Source organism: Balaenoptera physalus (genome assembly GCF_965194825.1).
Source record: "Balaenoptera physalus genome assembly, chromosome: 8".
In the NCBI taxonomy this organism is placed as follows: domain Eukaryota; kingdom Metazoa; phylum Chordata; class Mammalia; order Artiodactyla; family Balaenopteridae; genus Balaenoptera; species Balaenoptera physalus.
In genome coordinates, this window is record NC_138887.1 from 13,052,835 (window position 1) to 13,079,088 (window position 26,254).

The 26,254-nt window shown below is 36.1% G+C and overlaps 1 protein-coding gene across 4 annotated transcripts in view; it reads right to left on the reverse strand.

Annotated features, from left to right (window-relative positions):
- Positions 1 to 1,281: 1,281 nt before the first annotated feature.
- The window catches only part of CDK13 (cyclin dependent kinase 13), a 112,707-nt gene continuing 87,734 nt past the window's right edge, over positions 1,282 to 26,254 (reverse strand). For 2 of the 4 annotated variants that reach the window (XM_082473407.1, XM_082473404.1), the window contains 5 exons: positions 14,042 to 14,158; positions 13,355 to 13,486; positions 7,330 to 7,535; positions 3,347 to 3,799; positions 1,282 to 2,700 (listed from right to left, as the gene is read on the reverse strand). In XM_082473407.1, coding sequence (XP_082329533.1) covers positions 1,850 to 2,700; positions 3,347 to 3,799; positions 7,330 to 7,535; positions 13,355 to 13,486; positions 14,042 to 14,158 — 1,759 coding nt within the window. In that variant the 3' untranslated portion in view covers positions 1,282 to 1,849. The remainder of the gene's footprint in view (positions 2,701 to 3,346; positions 3,800 to 7,329; positions 7,536 to 13,354; positions 13,487 to 14,041; positions 14,159 to 26,254) is intronic. The other 2 variants (XM_082473406.1, XM_082473405.1) reach the window with 2 other exon arrangements.

The window sequence follows — 26,254 nt, forward strand, 5'->3', positions numbered from 1 at the left end:
TTCTTTCTCCCCAACAACAAAAAAATTCCATCAAAAGACATCAACTCATTTTATAGCAGTAAAATGGTGAATTATTCACTTTAAACTATTCTTACTGTTACCAAACTATAATGCTTCCCATGTACTGTTTTGAAACGAAGGTTCACAAGTCAGATAGAGGGCACAGGATTAAAAGACTGACTTTAGAACTGGAGCCATTTCCATTTGATAACAGTTGTTCCAATTTAAGATTCCAATAAAAAAATAAGTTACCAGGAGAACAGTTAAAACAAAACGGTGAGTTGGCACAGCTCTCCTTTCCAGAGTCTGTTTTGCCATTTAGTGCTAATGGCAACACTGGTTATTTACCTTTGGTTCCTTTCTAGGAGTATTATAATGGTATGTGTGTTTGAATGCACACAAAAAGTTAGTTAAACTTGACACCATTACAGTTGAAATAAGGGTTATCCATCATTCTAAAATGAACTAAAATAAAGTTACTCTAGGTGTGGCAGAAGAAGTTGTAGTAAACCTCGCAGAAAGTGAGAGAATAAGAGGGTTTTTTTTGCACTACTTTTTCTTTTTACTTCGGTAAATTCAACCTAAGCAATGTTTCTAGTTAACGAGTAAAATGAACAGTTAACTTTGTCTTAAAATGGCAACTGTATAACTTAAAATATGGTGTTCGCCATCCCTCCCCCCATGAACTTTAACAGAATTATGCCAATTCTGTTATTAAGCCTTGCTTCTATGCTACTGCCCTCCAATTATGCATGGCAAAAGGAAACAGGGACAATGTGGCAGCCTGAAAGAAAATGGTACTCTACAATTCTCATTTAGCTATTATTTTCAACCGTTTAAATGACACAACTTTTCAGAACTTTTTCTCAGAAGTAACAAAAGGTGCTGTTGGGAGTTGGACTCCCTTTCTTTGCTCTCACTCCCCTATCAGGAGAAGGTGGTAGTGGAAGGTAACACAGCCCAAAGAAAAGGAGAAAGTGTGATAGGCAGAGGGAATGGACCTAACAGGAACGGAGCAGGCAGCCCCTAGACACTGGAGAGCTCCCTGCCTCTTCAATACAATGCATTGATTCCCTTTAGAAGACAAATGGGTGTAAAGGTTAACTACTTTCTCAGACCTTAAGCTTACCTGTTAAGGCACTTACTTACCCTCCCCACCCCACCCATATTTTTCATATAAAACCCACTATTTCATTTGAATGCATTTTGCTAGGCTATGATAATCTGCAAAATAAAACAAAAATAACGTTGACCATTTTTTTTTTTTATAAAACTGTTGCATCAAGAGAAAGGTTGTGTTTTATTTTCTGAAATGAGCACAAAGTACACCTTTCACAATAACACTGAAAGCAGGTGCAAAGACTGACAGTGACCTTTGACTAAAGGTAGCTTTGTAAAAAGAAAAATACCAAATAAATCAGTGCCCTTTCTGATTGTTGTAAAACTGGAGGGGGGAGGGGTTGGTTGTTTGTTACATAAAAGTTGGTCCAAACTTACAAAAAAGCACAAATGTGCATAGTTCAGAAGATCTGCAAGAGGGCCATAAAAGACTTTTATGTCCCTAAGATTAGCATCCACTTAAAACTGCAAGAATACAAAATAAAATTGTTAACTAGAATTTGTGAAGATGTACAATCAATAGATCTAGTTTTTTAGAACAGCATGAATTTAAGCAAAGGTGTTTTTTTTGTCTTTTTTTTTTTAAACTATTGTATGCAAGACCCTTTTCCACATAAAAATAAAGCTGTTGTTGAATTAATATTATTCAAGTCTCTTGGATCGCTGCCTTAAACTGCAGCTAGAAAAGTCTTTCCAGATAAAAACGATGTGCCTGAGGAAAAACAGATACTCAGTATGGTAACCCTCTGCCTCGACCTCTGCCAGTTGATGTGCTAATGTGTCCCCTGTATCCTTGTGAATACCCAGGTCCTTGGGCAGGAGAAGTCCAGGTCTGTCCATGCATGAGGCCAGGGCCACCTGGGTTTTCCTGTAAGTTACCACCATAGTTATAGTTGTGCATCTTTGCTGGCAAAGGATGAGTACTCTCTGGCCCTGTGGAAGGGTCACTGCTGTTTGCCAGGACTGCAATGGGGCCATGGCTATATTCAAATCTATGGTCCTTGTCTCCACTAAACAACATGGGACCTGTATTGAGGTAAATGTCTCCATATCCAGCTACTGAACTGGGAAATGACTCGGAAAAGGCAGAAGGCTGAGGTGGGCCACCAGAATGAGATGAAGTAGTACTGTAGTTATCCAAGGACTGAATATCTGAGTTTCCAATGAAGCTACGTCGTTCCAGTGGTGGAGCAGAGGCGCCTCCGAGACCATCACTGCTAACGTAAGGAGCAGAAGAGAAAGAAGAGGACCCAAAGTTGTCCTTGTAGTCTGAAGGGGGGACGTAAGTGTCTCCTGCTTGGTAGTCAATACCACCTTCTCTTTTGGGATCATCCTGGGGCTGATGCTGAGCAAGGAGCTGTAACAGGGCTGCTTTCACTCCGGCATGAGGGTCAGTTAACGAAGAACTAGTGGTGGGTACGTGCTGGTTTTCTGTCCGATAATCTAGATCTTCTTCAGTGACTGGTGGTGGTTCAGGTGGTTCAGGAGGTCGCTGATCAGGAGGCAGAATACGAGGCCGATCTGGTTCTGGCGTGAGCTCCAATATCCTCAAGTCTTGGTGCTGGATGAGGTCATCTTGTCCTAAGTGAAACAAGGCAAAAAAAGAGAGTCAAAAGTTACCATGGAAAAACAAAAACTTCAAAATAGTTAATGTTTTCTAAAGAGCACTAGAAGTTATATCTCTGGCAAAAACACACACACACACACACACACACACACAAAACAAACAAACAAAAAAACCCAACCAACCAAACAAAAACAACCCAAAAGTCAAATGAAAAAGAAAAAGGTATATATAAGTATTAAAATATTGCCTGCTACCATTTGAGTCTATGGTGACAGAAAAATTTTGTTGTATCTGACTTTTCAAAGGCACCTCACATGTACCTATTGACCTCCTGAAGAACAAAAGCTACTGTATACATAAGGTTTCTGCCTTGGTCAATCACCCTGCTGTAACTGGAGCGAAAGATTATTTCTTAACCGTAGGTTCACGTGAGAAACGCTGATAGCATTCATAATGAGTTCTATCACCCACAGATAATTCATTAAAGAATCAACTCCTAGGAGTACACAGACTAAGAAACCAACCTATAACCAGTGACCTGAGAATTTTCAGGACATCTCCTAGCAAAGCTACTAAACACTACGCATTATAGCTAATCATCAACAGCAAGAAAACAGTGTGAATGCAGCCGTGTTAGTGGTCTGCTATCTGTACACTCACCTGACACCGGAGTGCTAGGTTCTGGAGGCGGCCTGAGTTGTAATGACGCTTCATGTCCCGATCCATTTTCCCTCTCTTCCAGTAGCACGTCTTTCTGCTTTGACTGCTGAGCCTTTATTAACTGAGTCAACAGAACCGCAAACGCGCTCTGCACAGCAGCCTGGGCAGCGTCAGTCTCCACTTTAGGCTGGACGTTCTGGGAAGAAGGCTGAATTCCTCCCAGCGGTTTCGAAGACTCCTGTTGTGGTGTTGATGGATCTGTCTGTTTTTCACCTGTTGCCAAAATTCCAGCAGGAAGGTTTATTTTATTTAGCTGCTGTTGAGTCTCAGAGTTTACCTTAATGTTCAACACTGGGACAAAATCAGCCACACTAACACTTGTTTTAGATTGTAGTAGGTTTAGTAGGATTGCCAATTCACTGTGGTTTAACTGCTGTCCAGGGCCTGTTTTTACTAAAGACAAAATGTGTATTAATTAGAATTGCCATGATTCACAGCTCTCCCCACCCCACAGAATGGCTCTGTATTACCCTATTAAAATGTACATTCGTGGGACAGTGTTTGAGAAATACTGTGAAAAGGGAATCTCTTTCTAGTTCAATTTCATGTACATTTAAGATGTAACGGCACATAAATTAAAACAAAAAAGAAAAAGAACTGCAGTCCCTTTTGAATAAATTATCTTGAAGGGTAAATACTTCGAAAGGAAAACCAAGACCACCATTAGAACCCCATACTATAGACATGACCAGGAAACAGCACCTGAGAACGGGCACTGGATGATGATGAGGATGGCAACGACTACAATTTTAGGTTCCATTCTAAGCATTTTACATCCTTTATTCCTCACAACAACCTTATAAGGCATGCTTTATTATTGGCCCCATTTTTTTACTGAAGAAGAAACTGACATCCAGAGTGACTAAATAACTTGCTCAACAACTAGGCCCGTGAGCCACAACTACTGAGCATGCGCGTCTGGAGCCTGTGCTCCGCAACAAGAGAGGGCGCGATAGTGAGAGGCCCCCGCTCGCCGCAACTAGAGAAAGCCCTCGCACAGAAACGAAGACCCAACATAGCAATCAATCAATCAATCAATCAATAAAAAAAAAGACTCCTCATTTCCTCCTCTTCCCCTTTAAAAAATAAATAAATAAATAAATAAAATAAAATAAAATAACTTGCTCAAGGTCACAAACTCTGTAAGTGGCAGAGTTGAGATTTGAACCCAGGTATTCTGATTCCAAAGTCTGAACTCTTTTTTTTTTAAATAAATTTATTTATTTTATTTTTTTATTTTTGGCTGTTTGGGGTCTTCGCTGCTGTGCATGGGCTTTCTCTAGCTGTGTGGGCTTCTCACTGCGGTGGCTTCTCTTGTTGCGGAGCAGGGGCTCTAGGTGCGCAGGCTGCAGTAGCTGTGGCTCGCGGGCTCTAGAGCGCAGGCTCAGTAGTTGTGGTGCACGGGCTTAGGTGCTCCACAGCATGTGGGATCTTCCCAGACCAGGGATTGAACCCTTGTCCCCTGCATTGGCAGGCGGATTCTTAACCACTGCGTCACCAGGGAAGTCCCCAGAGTCTGAACTCTTAACCACTCCCTGTACTGCTTATATAAAATAACACTTATTTTCTAAAAACCTAACCTTATCTTTGCAGTAAATTCAAACTGGGATTTTGTAGACTGTCTGATATAATGTCTTTCATTCAAACTGCTTTTTTTTTAAGTTAAGCACTCTTGGTAAATTAGGAACTCCTACAGAAGCATGCTTATCATGTACATATAAGTTGGCATTAATTCATGACCACTAAAACAGTTGTTTTTCTTTTTCTAATATTCAGTTTAGACTTGTTTAGACAGTTTAGACTCAGTTTAGACAGTTTAGATGGTTTACATACGTTCTTGTGCAAGTTTATCTGAGTCATAGGTAACAACAAGGCTCAAATGTACGTAATACTATAATATATATGCTAAGTGATAATACAGATACTGACAAGCAATTTCCATAACCACAGATGACAGACTAATAGTACTCCAAGATGAAAAAGTGATGATTAATGCTTTTTTAATATATTCTCTCTTTATATATTTTGAGATACTTTTTATTACTTCTTAACATTTTTAGAATAATTCAAAACAAACTCTTGCAAGTTTTTCTTGTGATCTGCAGGTATTAATAAGGACCCATGCTTGTTTGCTACACCCCAAGTGCCAGTTTTCCTCATTTTCCCTTTCATTTCTCTATTAACAGAGGTAGTCTCCATGTGAGCTCAGAGAAGTATACTTTAACTGTGGTGCCTCATCTACACAGAAGGGGCATTTTTATTTCATGGCACTTATTGATGATGTAGAAAATGGAGCAAAGAGGATTCATTCCTATTTCAAAAAACTAGAACCCTCACTTCTTAATAGTGACAGTTTGAAAAGAGAAGGGAAGGAGGGAGGGAGGGATAAAATGAAATTCTAAAATTAACAGAGTTGTAAATATGCAAAGCTAAGAAACAATAACAAAATGAGCCCAGAATTCATTTTTTATCAGCTAAAATAGAGTGAAATAACTACCTCTATTCCACTAGGCTTCCTAGTGGAATAAGGACATCAGTTCCATGAAGAGAAGCAGAAATAAACACCTGGCAGTCTTATTAAGGAATATGACAACTGTTGCCTAGGACAAGTGACCACCATCCAAATTTCCTGTTACAACCATCTCAAATCCTTTTTCAGTAGTAGATGGTATATAAAACAGGTGACATAAACACAAACCAAGAAAACTTCTTGTTGCTTCTGTCTGTCTCCAAATTTTACATATTTTTACCATGAAGAGAAATAATACTGAACTTGATATAGACAGCCCTCACTTTGTACAACAAATAAATGTGTTTTCTCCTAAGCTATATATACATCAAATATTTTCATGTACAAGGGGAATTCACTATTTCAAGAAACTCTGAAGAATACTTCTGAACAACAAATAACAATTAATTTTGGTTTTTAAAGTAACATGTATTAGCACTTTAATGTAGTCTGACCAAGGTCAAGTCTAAGCTTGTAGACTACATGGGAAAGCATTAAGGTAATCTTTCTCAAGCTTTCTCAGCTAATCTACTCTATATTTATATTTAACCACCAAAAGTTCAATCTGATCCATAGATCTGTTTTAATCAACTAACTGATCAGTCAATACTTACTCATCTCTTAATAAGTGCTGGGCTATTTTTCATGTTTAATAAAACACCACCTCCACACATACATGTATTTATTTCTTATCATCTCTGTCTTCATAAAAAAATTAAAGCTGAATGCTTTCTGGATTCTTGAGGCAAAATGAGGGAGTGGATTCAATTTTTTTGAAAGTCGTTAACTAAATGAGAGAATGAATTTAACAGCACTTCTGACAACATTGAAGAGGTTGGTTCCTCGTAAAGAAGCTTACGCTTATAACAGATTGAATCAGACGAAGAAATTTAACTTTCCCCAAAATACCCTTCTTTATCATACTTCAAGTCACTTTTGGCACAATATCAGATTCCAGTCTGAGATTCTATAATATATTGGGAAGTATATTAAAAGTGACCTGAGGACATTACAAACAGTATGAAAGAGCTTCTACTCTGATTCCTGGCTGTTTTATCTTTCTTCTTACTCCTGAAAAGCATCCACAGACATTGAACGCTGAGCCTCACAGAATAATGTCAGTAAAAGACCTACTGACTCTTGCACTAGGGAAAAAAAGAAGACAGAGAAACCTGACCCATCACTAATCATATGTAATTTGATGCCTTCTTTATAAATTAATCTTACCTTGAGATTGCACAATATTGTGGTGCCAGTAGCAGTGAAACATCTGTACTGGCACAATCAAATAACAAGGAAATGTTGAATTCAGTGTTCAACTTTTAAGCCACAAGTGCTTTAACACTACAGCAATATAATTAACGCCAGCCACAAAACAATGTGAAGAAAATCAACCCATGGAAGTATTACTGACCAGGTGCTACATTCGAGTTGCCCTGAGATTTCAGTTGTGAAGACGGCAGCACACCCTGAGGCGTGTTAGTTCTGCTGTCATCCATGCCCAGAGACAAGTCCTTTCTGGGGGCTTTAATTGTGGAAACATCATCAGTCATGCCCATCTGCTTCTGTCTTCTTCGCTTTTTACTCCATAACTCATGACAATCTTGCCATAAAGGAAGGCTGGAAAATAAAGTATTAAACTGTTTGTCAATGGCATTTCTTAACAACAACAACAACAAAATGATAGTATTTACTACATAGCCCCAAAGCTGCCACCCCTGCTCCCCCGCAAGCTATTCTTGAAGATTTCACACAAAGGCTTTGTAAACTCCTCCAACACAAATCACCCTTAATGTCCCCCTCCTTCAGGGCTTCACCTATACAGACAAACTATTTTTCTGTGGCTTCTGGATAATCAATGAATAATAACTTATTAAAACTATGAATGAAGAATGTATGTTCACAAAAATAGGTTACTATTATCCTTGGTGCAATCTTTTAAAGCCAATTCTTATCATAGTACAACATACATTGAATAGGACATGGGAAAAAAAAGGTGAAAAATATGCCACTTGCAGAAACTAGACACGGCATTAAAAAGTAGCAAAGGCTAGGACATAAATTTGCGAAAAACCTTCTAGTACAAGCTTTTTACTTTTTGAGACCCTCTTATTTGCTTCTATAATCAAATGCTCTAGAATTAATCTGATGCTACAGAGGAGTTTCAAAAACAGACTGTAATCCAGGGACATCTGTCATCGAGAGTTCTGAATAACTAGCAACTATCAGAGTTATCCATAATTCGGAAACAATTCTACCTCGTGTAATTTCACAAAATTGAAACACTGCAGAATAACTTTTGTTTAAAGAAAGACAAATATTTGATTTATAAATATTTTCTTCTTACCCTAATAAAAAAAATCCAGTGGGAAGTTACTATGATATCTATTTTAAAGATAAGAAAATTGAGGCTTGGAAAGGTTAATAAACTTGCCCAGAATATCTATAAATTCCCTTAAGCAGCCCCAACCTGGTCTTCAACCTGGATACGTTTACCTCTAGGGGTACATGAAGACTTTCTGAGGGAGTATACCTGGAATGGTTATAAAAGAAATTCCATATCCATATGTCCTCTTTCCTAAAATTGATCTTTGAGAAGGGCCTGCATGTTCAGAAAGTTCTTTCACACGTCTTCTTTCACAATTAGTCTTATCTCATGTTATAAAATAAAGGCATATGCAACAATATGGTCAAATCTTAGCAATATAATATAATATTAAGTGAAAAAAAAGGTCATTCCCAACAGATTACAAACAGCATGACACTCTTTCATAAAATTAAAAGCAACTAAAATTGTAAAATGTAACTTTTTATGAGTACATATAGATGGCAACAAAAAGTATATACAAAAGAAAACAGGGATGATGGTTACCTCAGGTGGAGGAAGGCAAGGGGGATAGGTCGTGGGCGGAGAGGGTATGATATGAGTAAAGTAGGTTATTGTCAAGATTCTAGCTTTTATTTGGTAAGTTCATGGCTGCTTATTAACATCATTTAAAATAACTAATTAAATTAAGTAACTAAAAGAAAAAAAGAGAGCCATGCATGGACTAATGATGAGTGACACAAGGATTATGATTAAACCAAGTCTATGCACCTGAGGTCCAAAAACAAAACAAAGGCATACCTCTCAGCCATCTTACTATGGTGCATTGCCTCAGCGTGTAAAAACCTCCTGGAGTAACAAACAAAGGGACAATTTGAAATATTGATATTGGGAAGCTTTAAGGCATCAAAAACCTGCCAAAGACTTTCCTTTCTCTGTGTGTGTGTGTGTGTGTGTGTATTACAAGATGTGTAACCTTAGCCTCTGTTGGGGTTACTCTGAATTCAGACATACTGCAGTACTGCAGAGTGGGGTGACTAGAGTGATTTCATTTTTTTCCATCCTGATGTTCAAGGAATGCATTGCTCTTGTGGGAGAGTCCCATGAGAATAAAGCAAAGAAATCCACTAAAAAGGGCTTTTGTTCCCTCCCACAATTAAAAGGTAAGAGATTCTTTATGGATGATCTCAACAGTAGGAAAGATAAACATTACCCAACAAATAGCTAAACAGGATAGATAGGCTAGTGATGTTGACTATTAGATGTACCAGGAATGTTTCCAGGACAACCAAATTTTTAATGTGTTCTTTTCTAAAGGTTCAAATACCGGCTCAGCCACTTACTTATTGTGTCTCATAGGCAAGTAACTTGACCTCTGTGCCTCAGTTTGCTTATCTTTAAAAATGGGGTTAACAAGACAATCTACCTTGTGGAGTACAGGTAATATATGTTAACATATGTAAGTGCTTGGACAGTGCCTCTCACATAGTAAGCATTATATTCATGTTTTATCATTCAGCAAGGTAGTTTAAAAGTATTTTTTTATCATATCATATCATAAAATATTTATTCCAATTACGTTGATCATATTTATCTTATGAATTGTTTGATGCTGTTAAGAAAAAATAAAATTACAGACAAGCTGCTGGCCTAATTCACTTCTTAGCAATACATACTCTTTTCATTAAGTACATTAAAAAAGTGTGACGGGACATCTAATAAAATTAATGGAGGGTTTTTTTTTTATTATCCCCCACTCATTTGCTTATTCCTAAAAAAAACTGATAACGAGTTTAATACACATAGCTATTTCCCAAAGGAATACCAATGCCTTTCTTCATAGCCCTTACCTTCACATTTTATCATTTTAACTACCCATTACATGACAAAATAATAATGAGATGTTATATTGTTTATGTAATTTTTTATTTAAATATCACATCAATATCACTATAATTTCAACCTGATTGCTTTAGTGATGTACTTAACAAAGATGTACTATAATTTATTGCTGGTTTACAGAATGTTTACCAAAATGTGTACTAACATATTTATTTTTAATGCAGAAGTGCAGTTGGGTGCGTTCTGATAGAAGTTAAGTGAATTTAGGTGATGTGTTTGACAATATGAACAGAATTTCCTATTATGTGGCAAACATTTTCCATAAATTGAATGGGATACATCTACAGTTCCAAGATTTTGACAAAAGCATATATTTTTAAAATGTAATAAGAAACACAATTTAGCAAATGGACTGCTTAAGTAGCACTGAAATTACATGTTGACTTCCTAACCTCTTCTAAGTATACTGGATTAAGAAAGTGCGAATAAAAGAAAAAGCAACAAGTATACGAAGAAGTCATGTAATAAATATTGGTAAATCCTCTTTGGTTTATTTTCTTAAAATTTGAAAAAAAATAAATGATTAATGACTGGATAAGAAATCTTTTGGCAAGTCATGTGGTTTCCAATTCTTTACTGTCAAGAAAATTAGAGAAAGAATCTTAAGTTGACATCTGAAAGGTCATTAAAATAATTTTTGATGACAGAGCACTGTGATTTTTGGGACATAATGTAGAAGAAGTTCAAAGAACTCAGTGATTTAACTATGACAAAACTCCATCCAGTCTCAAATGCTTATTTAAAAGAGCACTTACAAAAATTTTTAAATTACAATTAATGTGGAACTATATCTCACTCTAGAATAAGTAATATTAATTAATAGATATGCAAATTACCTGAGGAAAAAAAATCTCAGCGCAATTTCATTAAGGTTGCATCTCCAACAAAATTTACTAATTTTTTCTTTTTTTTTAACTGAAATACGTACTACTAATACATGCAATAATTTAATCAAGAAAAAAAGAGCTTTGTAGTCAGAGGAAATTTTTAAATTAAATTTCCATTTATATACATGTATTTGTTTTAAAGAAGTACTATAGGGTAATCAATAAAATACTTTCAAGCATAAATATAATGCTACATTAAAAACGTGCAGAAGCAATGTAAGTTCACACACATACACACACACACACAAACCCAACGGTGTCCAATTGTTGAACAGTTTGTTCATACATTTTCTGAGTGAATGTTGATGAATATGAAATGCTAAGATATTTTGATTCCACTAAATACATTTACAAGATGATGTAACTGCTCTATTTTAAAGTGTCTACACTTATACACTGAAAATTATACCTTTTGCAACTATTTGAACCCTTGATTTTAAAACTTTAGATGTCTATTTAAAATGTGTTCAATACAGTTTTATCAGAATTCTTTTATGTGGACCACTTAAACCAAGATATCAATTTAGTACTACCAATAATGGGAGAAAAATGACATTATATTCCTCTTGATGTGATACAGCAGGAAGCACATTTCACTACCCTAGGTAGCATTCTTGCCAAAAAAACAAAAAAACACTAATTACTAATGATGAGGAAGTAGTTAAAGCCAGACTGTAGAATGCTTTACAAAACAGCTAGCTCTTCAAAATGTCAATGTCGTAAGAAGTCTTCCCCAGAGACTGAAGAGACATAACAACTAAATGAAATGTGTGAGCTTGGAATAAATTCTTCATCCGAAAAAACCAAAACCAAAACCAAGACAAAACAAACAGAAAAACAGACTACAAAGGAAACTATTGTGCCAACTAGAGAAATCTGAATATAAACTATTAGCTAACACAATGTTAAATTTCTTATGCTTTATATTGTAGTTATACAGAATAAAGTCCCAGTTCTTATAGATAACATGGTGAATTATTTATAAGTGAAATATCATTCCCACAATATAATATGCAAATAGTTCAGGAAAAAAAGATATGGAGTGATAACTAAAATTTGGACACATTTAAGTGTTGAATCTAGATGAAGAGTATATGATTGCTCATTGTAATATTCTTCCTATTTTTCTGTATAGAGTTGAAATTTTTCCAAATCAAAAGTTTAAAAAAATTCTTTAAAGGGGTACTAAAGCCAAAGTTTCAAGACTGCTGATATATACTGATAAGCAAAAAAATCCACGAAACAATTCAACAGTGAATGATTCAGGTCCCTCAACATGTCAGATGGATAGATCCTTTTTGCCTTCCAAATCATCCCACAAAGGCTATTCACATACAATTCAGTAAAAACTAAAGCCAAATATGATGGTCTCATAGAACTATAATAAGACCAATCTAACTAATTAAGTGGAAGAGCCAGGATTTGAACTCCAAATCCCACGTCTGTTCCTTCACAAGATGCTAATTGTTACTACATGGACACATTTTATTATTATAGGGACAGGCTTGTTTTTGTGACACTCATCATCATTTTTAAAATCACTAAGAAAATCTCTACAAACTTTCTAGAACCTATCAAGGAGAACCAAATGGACTGCTCTGTCCCCTTCCCCAAATCAATCCCAGAGAAATTACAGGAGCCACAAGGGAGTGAAGGTTCAAGAACCCAGCCATTCTGACGCCCAGACTCTGTGCATTCCCTGCCTCCCGACACCCACCCCCCGCCATCAGACAGTAGACTCATTCCATACAGGCTTTTGACACGAATATTTTTATTCAATGACAAGAATTTCCTACTGTAGAGTCTGCTAAGGAGTATTTCAGAACCTCTTTTTTGTTATAGAACTAACTTGAATTTGAGAGCTGGCTTCACCCTTTACTAGATTTGTATTCTTGGGCAAGTTTCTTAACCTCTCTGAGCCTGCTTCCTTCTCTGTAAAATGGTGATAATACTACTCACCTGTTAAGATTATAAAGATTAATGTAATACATGAGAAATGCTTAGCATAGCACTCAAAATTTTAGCTAAGCAACTAGTGTTGGCAGAAACAGTACTACAATAGCAGCAGCAATAACATTTTTTTTAGGGTGGAAATATATTAATAAAATTAACTAGAGGAAGGCCGCTTTTGCTAGTCCTATGGTTAGCTGAACATAAAGCAAGGCTCTGCATTCTAGATGTGCAAATTATGTACACTATTGCTATTCTATTCCTTTTGATTTATTCTTTCTTTTGACTTAACTAATCATGGAATAGCTTCTGATAGCTATATAATGATGTTACTAATATTGTCCAGATTCTGCATATAGTAAAAAGTCACTTACTCCGGTGGAGGCATTTTTGAGGGTTCCACATCCCGCAGGAACTCACACTGAAGAGCCTGCTCTGCAGTGCAGCGCTTACTAGGATCCAAGGCGAGCATGTAATCAAATAAGTCTAGTGCAGCTGCAGGAATACTGGCATGAGAGGATTACAAAAGTCATGCATGTTCTTTGACTCAAGCTTAATGTTTCTTTAGGAGCTTATTTTAAGTATTAGCATTTTATAACATGTTTGTGATACTTCATTCTAGTAAGTTCCAAATATTCCTTTAAAGAAATATTTATTTTTACATAATTTTATAATTATTCTAAATAATTTGAAAATTGGCAAACAATAGTACATTTTACTGCTCTATGGGCAATTTGCTGTCTTAACATAAATTAAAAACTTAACGGAATAGTTTCCTACAACAAAGTAAAACACTCAGTTCAAGTATCTTGTAAGCTGTTTCATTAAAATTTTAAATGGTATTATTTAACTTTTCAGGTAAACTCCAAAGCACTGATTTCATAATGATGGTGAAATGGTAATTTGCATGTAGCAAAGGGAACTCAAAATTAAATGACATAGAAGAATTGTGATAGGTCGACCTTAGGTCAACAGAGGCTACAGTGACATTTAGAATTCTCAAGAAATAACTTAAAAAAAAAAATCAACACAATATGGATGTTTAAGCATCCCCTTCTTACAAAACAAATTCTTCTCTTAACTTTCGACGATATTGCTTCTTTGGTTTCATGGTGTTGAAATATGGTAGTTTGATTACATCAGGCCACACTGCAGGACATGGACTTCCACATATACGGCTGAACAACACACAAAAAGAAGTACATCAATATAAACTACACAGAAAAAAATCATACATACAACTGCTATACAAAACATCAACTCATTTTTAAATATACAAATGTTGAAGTCCTGATACAATGTATAATAGTTTCATTAAATATTTCAGTCATCCCAAATCAATTACTTGTTTTAAGAATTCAATTTATTTTCAGTGAATGCTTCTAACACTCCAAACATTCCAATTCCTAGAAAGAAAACCTTCATATCTGCAAAATCAAATCTTAAAAACACAGGCAACATTCAAAATATGTTGAGCATATTTTGAACCAAAATTTAAAATTTTCATGCCAATAAACTGAGGAACTAGAGTTTAGTATATGTCTTTCTCTGGTTTTATAGGTACCTAATCATCACCTCTTATGAATATAATGAAGTTTGCAATAATAGCAGAAAAGATTTCCTACACTGAAGAAGCTAACTGAACTGTAGACTGCTGCTGAATTTGATCAACAGAGGACCCTAAAAGTCACATTCCTGAAACACAGAAGTTCTTCAATTTCAGTAGTGCCTCTGATTGCAAGGTATTTAGAAATTTTAACTGCTTTACTCTCTATCTATATCTTGAAATCCCTCATTATTTTTATATTAATTAGTAAGTCCTTGTTATGGTAAACTGAAGAAATGCTATAACAAATAGATAGCTCTAGCTGGTAAACATTTAAAACTAATGATTTGGTAATATGTAGATGAAAAATTGGTTAAATATGCTTAACTTGAATATACTGAATCTCAAGAATAAATGTACATTGTATATAAAATTATCAGCTAGTCTTCACATAGAAAAAGAAAAGGTCCATGCATCACTGACTAAAAGTAAAAATATTCCATATATACATAAATATAAATACACGCACCAATGTACATAAGCAAGTGACAACTAAACTTGCCAGACATCCTTTAGTGGAGCTTAAGAACACTATGTCAGAAACACATTTGCACAAGGCAACCTCTCATTTTTTAAGCTGTGTCACTGAAGTTGTATTTTGTTTCAATACATTTTAGGATTTTTTTAAATCCAAGCTTTTTAAAAGGCTTTAAGATCTTACTCTTCGTACATGCCTGTCTCTTCTTCCTTACAATCTCATTCTCACAAGCTCCTGAAAAGGAGCAAAGAAGACCAAGCTCAGGAGCGTGGCTCTCTATGATCTGGTCCCAGACTGGCTTCCTAGTCTCATCTCCCAATTCATCTCTCTCCACAGACCAACCACTCCTCCACGTCTCTGCTCATGTTCCTTCTTCCTAGATTCTACCTAGCTCAATCCTTGTCATTCCTGAAGATGCAGATCAAAAGTAATCTACTCAACAATGTTTTCTGTATCCTCACTGTCCACAATGGTCACTTTTTGCATGCTCCTTGTTTCTTTTGACACTATTTCATCCTGCTTTATATTTTAGTTGTTTATGTGTCTTTCTCTTACTAAATTATAGTAAGAGAACCACTCTCTCACTTTTGTATACTACATAATATACCCAAGTAACTAGATGAATATAATCAATCCCTGGCAGATTGATGTGCACCATAACAGAAGTATAAAATATAATGGAATAAAGAAAATGAAGGATACTTTCAACTACAGAAACACAAGAAAACGTACTCAAGTTAGAGAAGAGGTGCAGAATTTTGCCTACAACTCAAAGGATAAGTAAACAATCGACAAGTGGGAAAGGGAATAAGAGAACTATGTTACTGGCAAAGATTAGTGCATAGGCAAAGTCATGGAAGTAGCAAAGTATAAACATTTGTGGGAGGAAGACTAAGGAAATCAGTATAGGTGGAATTTAGGGCTAAGGGAGGTTTAGTTGGAAGCATTAGACAGGGGCCATACAATATAGTTTCAAGAGGCAGTCTGCCTAACTATAATGAAGACAGACTTTGAAAACAAACTTTAGAACTGAATCCTGTCTGTGATATTGGTGAAATTGCACTGCTTAGAATCTGTTGCTCTTTTGTAAAATGCGGATTAATTTTACTTTGGACCTGTGAAATTAAATGAGCTAGCACCTGGCTCATTAATAGCCTTATAATAAAAATCAGTTTCATTACCTCTTAGCTAAAGAGTTTTAATTATTTTATGTGTTCTGGGAAGATAGTTGAATGGGAAAGTTATCTAATTGGTAGCAGCATACAGGGTGAAATAGACATTCTAAGACAGGGAAAAGTTTTAGAAATTAGGGAAGCAGACATGACAGCAATTGATAATTGCATATTGGCAAAATCAGTGCCTGATGGTCAATTAGCTATTCCCAAATCATTTACTGAAGACATTTTGAAATGCATCATATGCTAAATCCCTAAATATCTGAGGTCTGTTTTGAGAATCTATTTTGATTTACTGATTTAACTACTCTGGTGTCAATATCATATGATACCTTTACATTTTTTATAAGACTTACAGGACAAACCCCTCTATCTATTCATTCCGCTAATCATTCTTTTCAGTATTTCCTTACAGATGAATTGTAGAATCAATACTGTCACACTCCAAAAGTAAGAGAATCCTGTTGGGATTCCACTGCTGCTCTGAATTTATCAGTTTAGAAAGGATTGCTATCTTTACAAAGCTTAATATTTCCATTTTTATACTTCCTTTGGTTTTATACAGGCATACCTCATTTTATCATGCTTTGTAGATTTTTTTTTTTTTTTTTTTTTTTTTACAAACTTCAGGTTTGTGGTAACCATGCGTCAGAAAGTCTACTGGTGCCATTTTTCCAACAGCATTTACTCATTTTGTGTCTCTGTGTCACATTCTGGTAATTCTCACAGTATTTCAAACCCTCCATCAGCCAAAAGACTACAACTTGCCAAAGGCTCAAATGATGGTTAGTATTTTTAGCAATACAGTATTTTAAAATTAGGGTATACACACATAATGCTATTGCACACCTAATAGACTACAGTATAGTGTAAACATAACTTTATATGCACTGGGATACCAAAAATTTGTGTGACTCACTTTATTTTGGTATTTGCTTTATTGTGGTAGTCTACAACCAAACCTGCAATATCTCCAAGGTATACTTATAAATTTCTTCAATTAGATCTTTTATATTTCCTTTTATGGGTTTTACTTTTTTGCTTTTTGAATGTGTTCCTATCCCTATTACATTTCCTAAGCAATAACCAGAAGAGTTTTGTTATAGGAAATGGCTGAAATTTGACATAAAAAATTTAGATCGCCATCTGAGATCCTATGGTTCCTAACACAGTTTTCTTTTAACAGTTGTTTCTTTGAGGCTTTCCAGGTTTATTATCATCACCTATAATCAAAATTCATCTATATTTTTTCAAACATGTATTCCTCTTTATCATCATGGTATGCTACATTATGTGGCAATTTCCAAACAATGTTAAAATGCTAATCATGCCACATAATGTTAGGTAATTTTGTTTGGTTTCTTATTTTAATGGGAGTATTTTCATTGTTTACCACTGGGAAAGATGATAACTTTTAGTTTGAGAAACACAACACACAGTAAAGATATTCACAGACACATACAAATTCACATATACCTCCTGCTTAGAAAGCATTGATTTATTCCTTTTGACTATGGGTTTTATTTTTGTGGCTTTTAAATTTTAAAAGGATACTTCTTTAGTTCTACCAGTTTGATTTTTAGAAACTCTATTATAATCATCACCTGCATTTTCTTCCCTGAGTTACTAATGTCATGAATTATATTCATGACATTAGTAAGAAATTAAGAGATTTTCCAATTAAGAGATTTTTGAATATTTAGTCATCCATACATTCAAAAGAGGAATACCACTTGGGCCTAATCAAAGTACTGTTATTTTAGTGTAATGCTGTATTCTACTTTTTAGTTGGTATACATCAGCAGTTTGCAAAAATGGGGTCCAAAGACCACTCGGTGTCCCCTAGACCCTTCAGGGGTCTGGAAGGTCAAAGGTATTATTAAGACATTATTTATACTTTTCAATGTGTTGACTTTGCACTGATGGTATTAAGCCAGTAGTGGGTAAAACTACTGGCACCTTAGCATGACTTGAGGCAGTGGCACCAGACTATTAGCAGTAAATACTCTTCACTACCACATAATCTTGGTGGGGAGACAGGGGGACAGTTTCACTTAAGAAGGTACTTGTTGAAGCAGTAAAAATTATTATTATTAAACCCTTACACTTGAGTACGTATCTTTTCAATATTCTTAGCAATGAAATAGAAAATACTCATAAAGCACTTCATTTGCACAACAAAGTGATAGTTATCTTGAGAAGCACTTGTGCAATTATTTGAGTCGCAAGCTGAAGTAGCTGCTTTTTTCATGAACCACCATTTTTACCTGCAAAAACAACTAACAAACTATGGTCATTCATACTTGGGTATTTGCCAGACATTTTCTTAAACAGGAACAAAGTCAGCTTATTACTTCAAGGAAGACAATTGCAGCATTACTGTCAATTATAAAATTCAAGCTTTCAGGAGAAAATCAGAATACTAGAAGACTTATATCTACACCATGAACTTGACAGCTTCAAAATAAATACCTCAAGGCTTTTCTGATGAGATTAGTGGTCATAACAAATACTATATAATGAAATGTTACACTTTAGAAGATCTGCTCAATTCAGTGATCCAATATTATCAAATGACCAATACATAATGTTATAAAATCATCACAGGTAAAAGATCTATTCAGAGTGTAAGATAAACCAATGGATTTTAATATATTAGAGTACAAAATCTGTGGTTACAGACTGCACATTACGACTAACCTGTAAAAAAAAACTGCCACTTACTGAAGTTTCAAGGAAGAATATGCACAATTATCTGAAAAGACTATTGAAAACAGCATATCACAGATGTTTATGCAGATGTTTAAGACAGACATTAAAAGATTTATAAAAATGTGAAACAATGCTTTTCATTTCACCAACATTTATTTTAGTTTGGGAAATATAAACTTTTTACAATTAAAATGTTATGTTAATATATTGTTTTAAAATGAATTAATAAATATTTTTACTTCTCAGTTTTAAATTTCAATACATACAATCAACATAAACAAGCTCCTGGGATCTTTCACAATGTTTAAGAGTATAAAGAAGAGACCAAAAAGATTAAGAAGTAAAATTCTAAAGAAATTTTTATGCTATTGATTTATGAAGGTATACATGCTTCACTTTTTAAAATATGGGAACTTTCCTTCTTTTCCTATATTCTGGAACAACCAAAGCCTATGCCTTTAAAGTTGTAAAAATTTTACCTGTGTGACCTGAGGCTTTGTGTATGTGTGCGGGGACTTCTTCTCATTCCAAATCTACTTTTAATTTCTTCCATGATTGTTTTTTATTCCATAAGCAATATACATTGTGTGATATAAAGGTTCTTTCACTGGCTGCCAGAACACTTAGAGTTAAAAGTGTTACTCTCATGTAAAAACATTTTTGCTCTCATTCATCCCTTTTTTTGCCCCCACCTATGTTTTTCTCTCTCTTTGCCATTACTTTTACTTCATGCTACTTCTTAATCACAAAATTTTTGTAATCTGCCTAAAGTATTTTCTGGAACCAGGTAAAGTACAAATAACTTGACCACTGTAGTGTGAAGCTCTTTAAGACAGATTCTCATTAGGATTACCATCCTTGATCCATTTATATGTATTTGTACAAAGTAGATCCTAGAACTCATCATTCCTGAGGCTTTAGATTGCGGAAACATACCAGCATTACCACAAATAAGATGAGAGGAAGAAGTAAATATGTACTAGGAAACACGTTAATTTTTACAATCCTAAGCACGTTATTTGTCCTGTTTTACTTGTGAAAAAAGAAACTTATAGCATTATGGAACTTACCCTAAGTCACAAGAGCAGGAAGTAGCTGAGCTGGCATTAGAACCCAGGCCTGTAAGATTCCAAAGCCTGCCCCTTTCAATATACTCTGCCACCTCCTTCAAATCAAGGAGACGTGTCTCTTTTACCAGAAACGTCCTTTTTTTTTTCATGTTTTAAAAATAATTAATGCTATAAAATCAAAATTGAAGCATCTTTTTTTGTATTATTATAAATACTTGATATCTTACCAAAACCCAAAGACATTTTGAAACATATAAAGTAGAAAGTAAAACAGTCCCTTCCCTAACCCTCTCACAAATCCATGTTCAGATTAACAATTCCAGACTCTTTTGATGTGTTTGTCTCACCCATGTGGGACCAAACCAAACACAGCCGTCTGTAAAACTGCTCTTTTCACGTGACAGTGTTGCTTTTGCATATCAACATCTCCAGATCTACCATTTCCTTTTTAGTAACTGTACAGTATGCCACTAACTGGATGGCTTGAGCTTTCTTTTTGTTTCCCATACGGTTCCCTAACTGACTTAACACGTCCATAAAATCATCCAAACAGGCTCATGCCTCAGGACCATGACTCTGCTGTTCACTCAGCTCTCGGCTCAGATGGTACCTATGGGAGAGATGTTCCCTGGCTCCATGCACAGCGCTGCCTCCTATCGTCTTCTATCCCCTGCACTCATCACCACCTGATGTATTTTATTAATTTGTTTGTTTTCTCTGTCTCCCCCAACAAGAAAGCAGAAAAAGTTGTGTGCCAGTTACTAGGCACTGGGGATACAATTCCCAACCTCCACTGTATCCTCAGTACTGGTAACTGGTACACAACCAGCAATCAATAAATACTATTCAATTAACTCCCTGATTTGAAATGTCTACTGTATTATATTCTGAGGTCCATATGAACTTTCTTTACTTCTGAATTTCCCATATAATTCCACTAATTCATCTGTGTATCTTGTGCCAGTACGAAATGGTTTTAGTTATTAAAATTTTGATTTAACATATGATATGCCAAATTGTCCTTCTTTTTTAAGAATTTTCCTAGCTATTTTCAGGTTCATGTCTCCAGATAAACATTGAAATCAACTGTTGTTTTAAAAAAGTCTTTTGAGGGCTTCCCTGGTGGCGCAGTGGTTGAGAATCTGCCTGCCAATGCAGGGGACACGGGTTCGAGCCCTGGTCTGGGAAGATCCCACATGCCGCGGAGCGGCTGGGCCCGTGAGCCACAATTACTGAGCCTGCGCTCCGCAACAAGAGAGGCCGCGATGGTGAGAGGCCCGCGCACCGCGATGAAGAGTGGTCCCCACTTGCCACAACTAGAGAAAGCCCTCGCACAGAAACGAAGACTCAACACAGTCATAAATAAATAAATAAATAAATAAATAAAAGAACGTGAATTTCTAAAAAAAAAAAAAAAAAGAAGACTGAGGTGACCAGAATTATCTATATAAAAAAAAAAAAAAAAAAAAAAAAAAAAGTCTTTTGAAATTCTCATTAGGACTATAATGACTAATATACGATGAACTGCCATCTTAAAAAAAAAAAAAGGGGCGCAGGCAGAACCCAGGGCACGCAGATCCAATAGTGCCTGGTTCAGGTTCTTCTCCCTAAGAATGGTGGCTTCCACAGCGTCCTGGGTTTTACACCCCACTCATCTTGAGAAGGCTTCCATGCATCCTGGAGGAGGGCACGGCCACAGCACTGGTTTTGCATTTTCAAGAGTCGCTGGGCGCCCTCACACTTCTCCTTGGCCAACTGGCGAAAAAAGTGGCTCACACCGTCCAGAGTCACACTGCTGCTGCCGAAATAGAAGCCCAGAGAGAGCCATGTGGCTGACAGGGTCTCAGTGCTCCGGCCAGGTATCAGGCCTGTGCCTCTGAGGTGGGAGAGCCGAGTTCAGGACACTGGTCCACCAGAGACCTCCCGGCTCCACATAATATCAAACGGCAAAAGCTCTCCCAGGGATCTCCATCTCAACGTTAAGACCCAGCTCCACTGAATGACCAGCAAGCTACAGTGCTGGACACCCTATGCCAAACAATTAGCAAGATAGGAACACATCCCCACCCATTAGCAGAGAGGCTGCCTAAAATCATAATAAGGTCACAGACACCCCAAAACACACCATGGGACGTGGTCCTGCCCACGAGAAAGACAAGATCCAGCCTCATCCCCCAGAACACAGGCACTAGTCCCCTCCACCAGGAAGCCTACACAACCCACTGAACCAACCTTAGCCACTGGGGGCACACACCAGAAACAATGGGAACTACGAACCTGCAGCCTGTGAAAAGGAGACCCCAAACACAGTAAGTTAAGCAAAATGAGAAGACAGAGAAACACACAGCAGATAAAGGAGAAGGTAAAAACCCACCAAACCAAACAAATGAAGAGGAAATAGGCAGTCTACCCGAAAAAGAATTCAGAGTAATGATAGTAAAGATGATCCAAAATCTTGGAAATAGAATGGAGAAAATAGAAGAAACGTTTAAAAAGGACCTAGAAGAACTAAAGAGCAAACAAGCAATGATGAACAGCATAATAAATGAAATTAAAAATTCTCTAGAAGGCATCAATAGCAGAATAACTGAGGCAGAAGAACGGATAAGTGACCTGGAAGATAAAATAGTGGCAATAACTACCGCAGAGCAGAATAAAGAAAAAAGAATGAAAAGAATTGAGGACAGTCTCAGAGACCTCTGGGACAATGTTAAACGCACCAACATTCGAATTATAGGGGGTCCCAGAAGAAGAAGAGAAAAAGAAAGGGACTGAGAAAATATTTAAAGAGATTATAGTTGAAAACTTCCCTAATACGGGAAAGGAAATAGTTAATCAAGTCCAGGAAGCACAGAGAGTCCCACACAGGATAAATCTAAGGAGAAACACAGCAAGACACATATTAATCAAACTATCAAAAATTAAATACAAAGAAAAAATATTAAAAGCAGCAAGGGAAAAACAACAAATAACATACAAGGGAATCCCCAGAAGGTTAACAGCTGATCTTTCAACAGAAACTCTACAAGCCACAAGGGAGTGGCAGGACATATTTAAAGTGATGAAGGAGAAGAACCCACAACCAAGATTACTCTACCCAGCAAGGATCTCATTCAGATTTGACAGAGAAATTAAAACCTTTACAGACAAGCAAAAGCTAAGAGAATTCAGCACCGCCAAACCAGCTTTACAACAAATGTTGAAGCAACTTCTCTAGGGAGGAAACACAAGAGAAGGAAAAGACCTACAATAACAAACCCAAAACAATTAAAAAAATGGTAATAGAAAGATACATTATCAATAATTACCTTAAATGTAAATGGATTAAATGCTCCCACCAACAGACACAGACTGGCTGAATGGATGCAAAAAAAAAGACCCATATATATATACTGTCTACAAGAGATCCACTTCAGACCTAGGGACACATACAGACTGAAAGTGAGGGGATGGAAAAAGATATTGCATGCAAATGGAAACCAAGAGAAAGCTGGAGTAGCAATTCTCATATCAGACAAAACAGACTTTAAAATAAAGACTATTACAAGAGACAAAGAAGGACACTACATAATGATCATGGGATCAATCCAAGAAGAAGATATAACAATTGTAAATATTTATGCACCCAACATAGGAGCACCTCAATACATAAGGCAAATGCTAACAGCCATAAAAGGGGAAAGTGACAGTAACACAATCATAGTAGGGGACTTTAACACCCCACTTTCACCAATGGACAGATCATCCAAAATGAAAATAAATAAGGAAACACAAGCTTTAAATGATACATTAAACAAGATGGACTTAATTGATATTTATAGGACATTCCATCCAAAAACAACAGAATACACTTTCTTCTCAAATGCTCATGGAACATTCTCCAGGATAGATCATAGCTTGGGTCACAAATCAAGCCTTGGTAAATTTAAGAAAACTGAAATTGTATCAAGTATCTTTTCCAACCACAATGCTATGAGACTAGATATCAATTACAGGAAAAAATCTGTTAGAAAATACAAACACATGGAGGCTAAACAATACACTACTTAATAACCAAGAGGTCACTGAAGGGATCAAAGACGAAATCAAAAAAATACCTAGAAACAAATGACAATGAGAACATGACGACCCAAAACCTATGGGATTCAGCAAAAGCAGTTCTAAGAGGGAAGTTTATAACAATACAATCCTACCTCAAGAAACAAGAAACATCTCAAATAAACAACCTAACCTTACACCTAAAGCAATTAGAAAAAGAAGAACAAAAAACCCCAAAGTTAGCAGAAGGAAAGAAATCATAAAGATCAGATCAGAAATAAAGGAAAAAGAAATGAAGGAAACAATAGCAAAGATCAATAAAACTAAAAGCTGGTTCTTTGAGAACATTAACAAAATTGATAAACCATTAGCCAGACTCATCAAGAAAAAAAGGGAGAAGACTCAAATCAACAGAATTAGAAATGAAAAAGGAGAAGTAACAACTGACACTGCAGAAATACAAAGGATCATGAGAGATTACTACAAGCAACTATATGTCAATAAAATGGACAACCTGGAAGAAATGGATAAATTTTTAGAAAAGCACAACCTTCCGAGAATGAACCACGAAGAAATAGAAAATATGAACCAACCAATCACAAGCACTGAAATTGAAACTGTGATTTAAAATCTTCCAACAAACAAAAGCCCAGGACCAGATGGCTTCACAGGCAAATTCTATCAAACATTTAGAGAAGAGCTAACACCTATCCTTCTCAAACGCTTCCAAAATATAGCAGAGGGAGGAACACTCCCAAACTCATTCTACGAGGCCACCATCACCCTGATACCAAAACCAGACAAAGATGTCACAAAGAAAGAAAACTACAGGCCAGTATCACTGATGAACATAGATGCAAAAATCCTCAACAAAATACTAGCAAACAGAATCCAACAGAACATTAAAAGGATCATACACCATGATCAAGTGGGGTTTATCCCAGGAATGCCAGGATTCTTCAATATATGCAAATCAATCAATGTAATACACCGTATTAACAAATTGAAGGATTAAAAAACATATGATCACCTCAATAGATGCAGAAAAAGCTTTTGACAAAATTCAACACCCATTTATGATAAAAACCCTCCAGAAAGTAGGCATAGAGGGAACTTTCCTCAACATAATAAAGGCCATATATGACAAACCCACAGCCAACATCGTTCTCAGTGGTGAACAACTGAAACCATTTCCACTAAGATCAGGAATAAGACAAGGTTGCCCACTCTCACCACTATTATTCAACATAGTTTTGGAAGTTGTAGCCACAGCAATCAGAGAAGAAAAAGAAATAAAAGGTATCCAAATCGGAAATGAAGTAAAACTGTCACTGCTTGCAGATGACATGATAGTATACATAGAGAATCCTAAAGATGCTACCAGAAAACTACTAGAGCTAATCAATGAATTTGGTAAAGTTGCAGGATAGAAAATTAATGCACAGAAATCTCTTGCATTCCTATACACTAATGATGAAAAATCTGAAAGAGAAATTAAGGAAACACTCCCATTTACCACTGCAACAAAAAGAATAAAATACCTAGGGATAAACCTACCTAAGGAGACAAAAGATCTGTATGCAGAAAACTATAAGACACTGATGAAAGAAATTAAAGATGATATAAACAGATGGAGAGATATACCATGTTCTTGGATTGGAAGAATCAACATTGTGAAAATGACTATACTACCCAAAGCAATCTACAGATTCAGTGCAATCCCTATCAAACTACCAATGGCATTTTTCACAGAACTAGAACAAAAAATTTCACAATTTGTATGGAAACACAAAAGACCCCGACTAGCCAAAGCAATCTTGAGAAAGAAAAACGGAGCTGGAGGAATCAGGTTCCCTGACTTCAGACTATACTACAGAGCTACAGTAATCAAGACAGTATGATACTGGCACAAAAGCAGAAATATACATCCACAGAACAGGATAGAAAGCCCAGAGATAAACCCACGCACATAAGGTCACCTTATTTTTGATAAAGGAGGCAAGAATATACAATGGAGAAAAGACAGTCTCTTCAATAAGTGGTGCTGGGAAAACTGGACAGCTACATGTAAAAGAACGAAATTAGAACACTCCCTAACACCATACACAAAAATAAACTCAAAATGGATTAAAGACCTAAATGTAAGGCCAGACACTATGAAACTCTTAAGAGGAAAACATAGGCAGAACACTCTA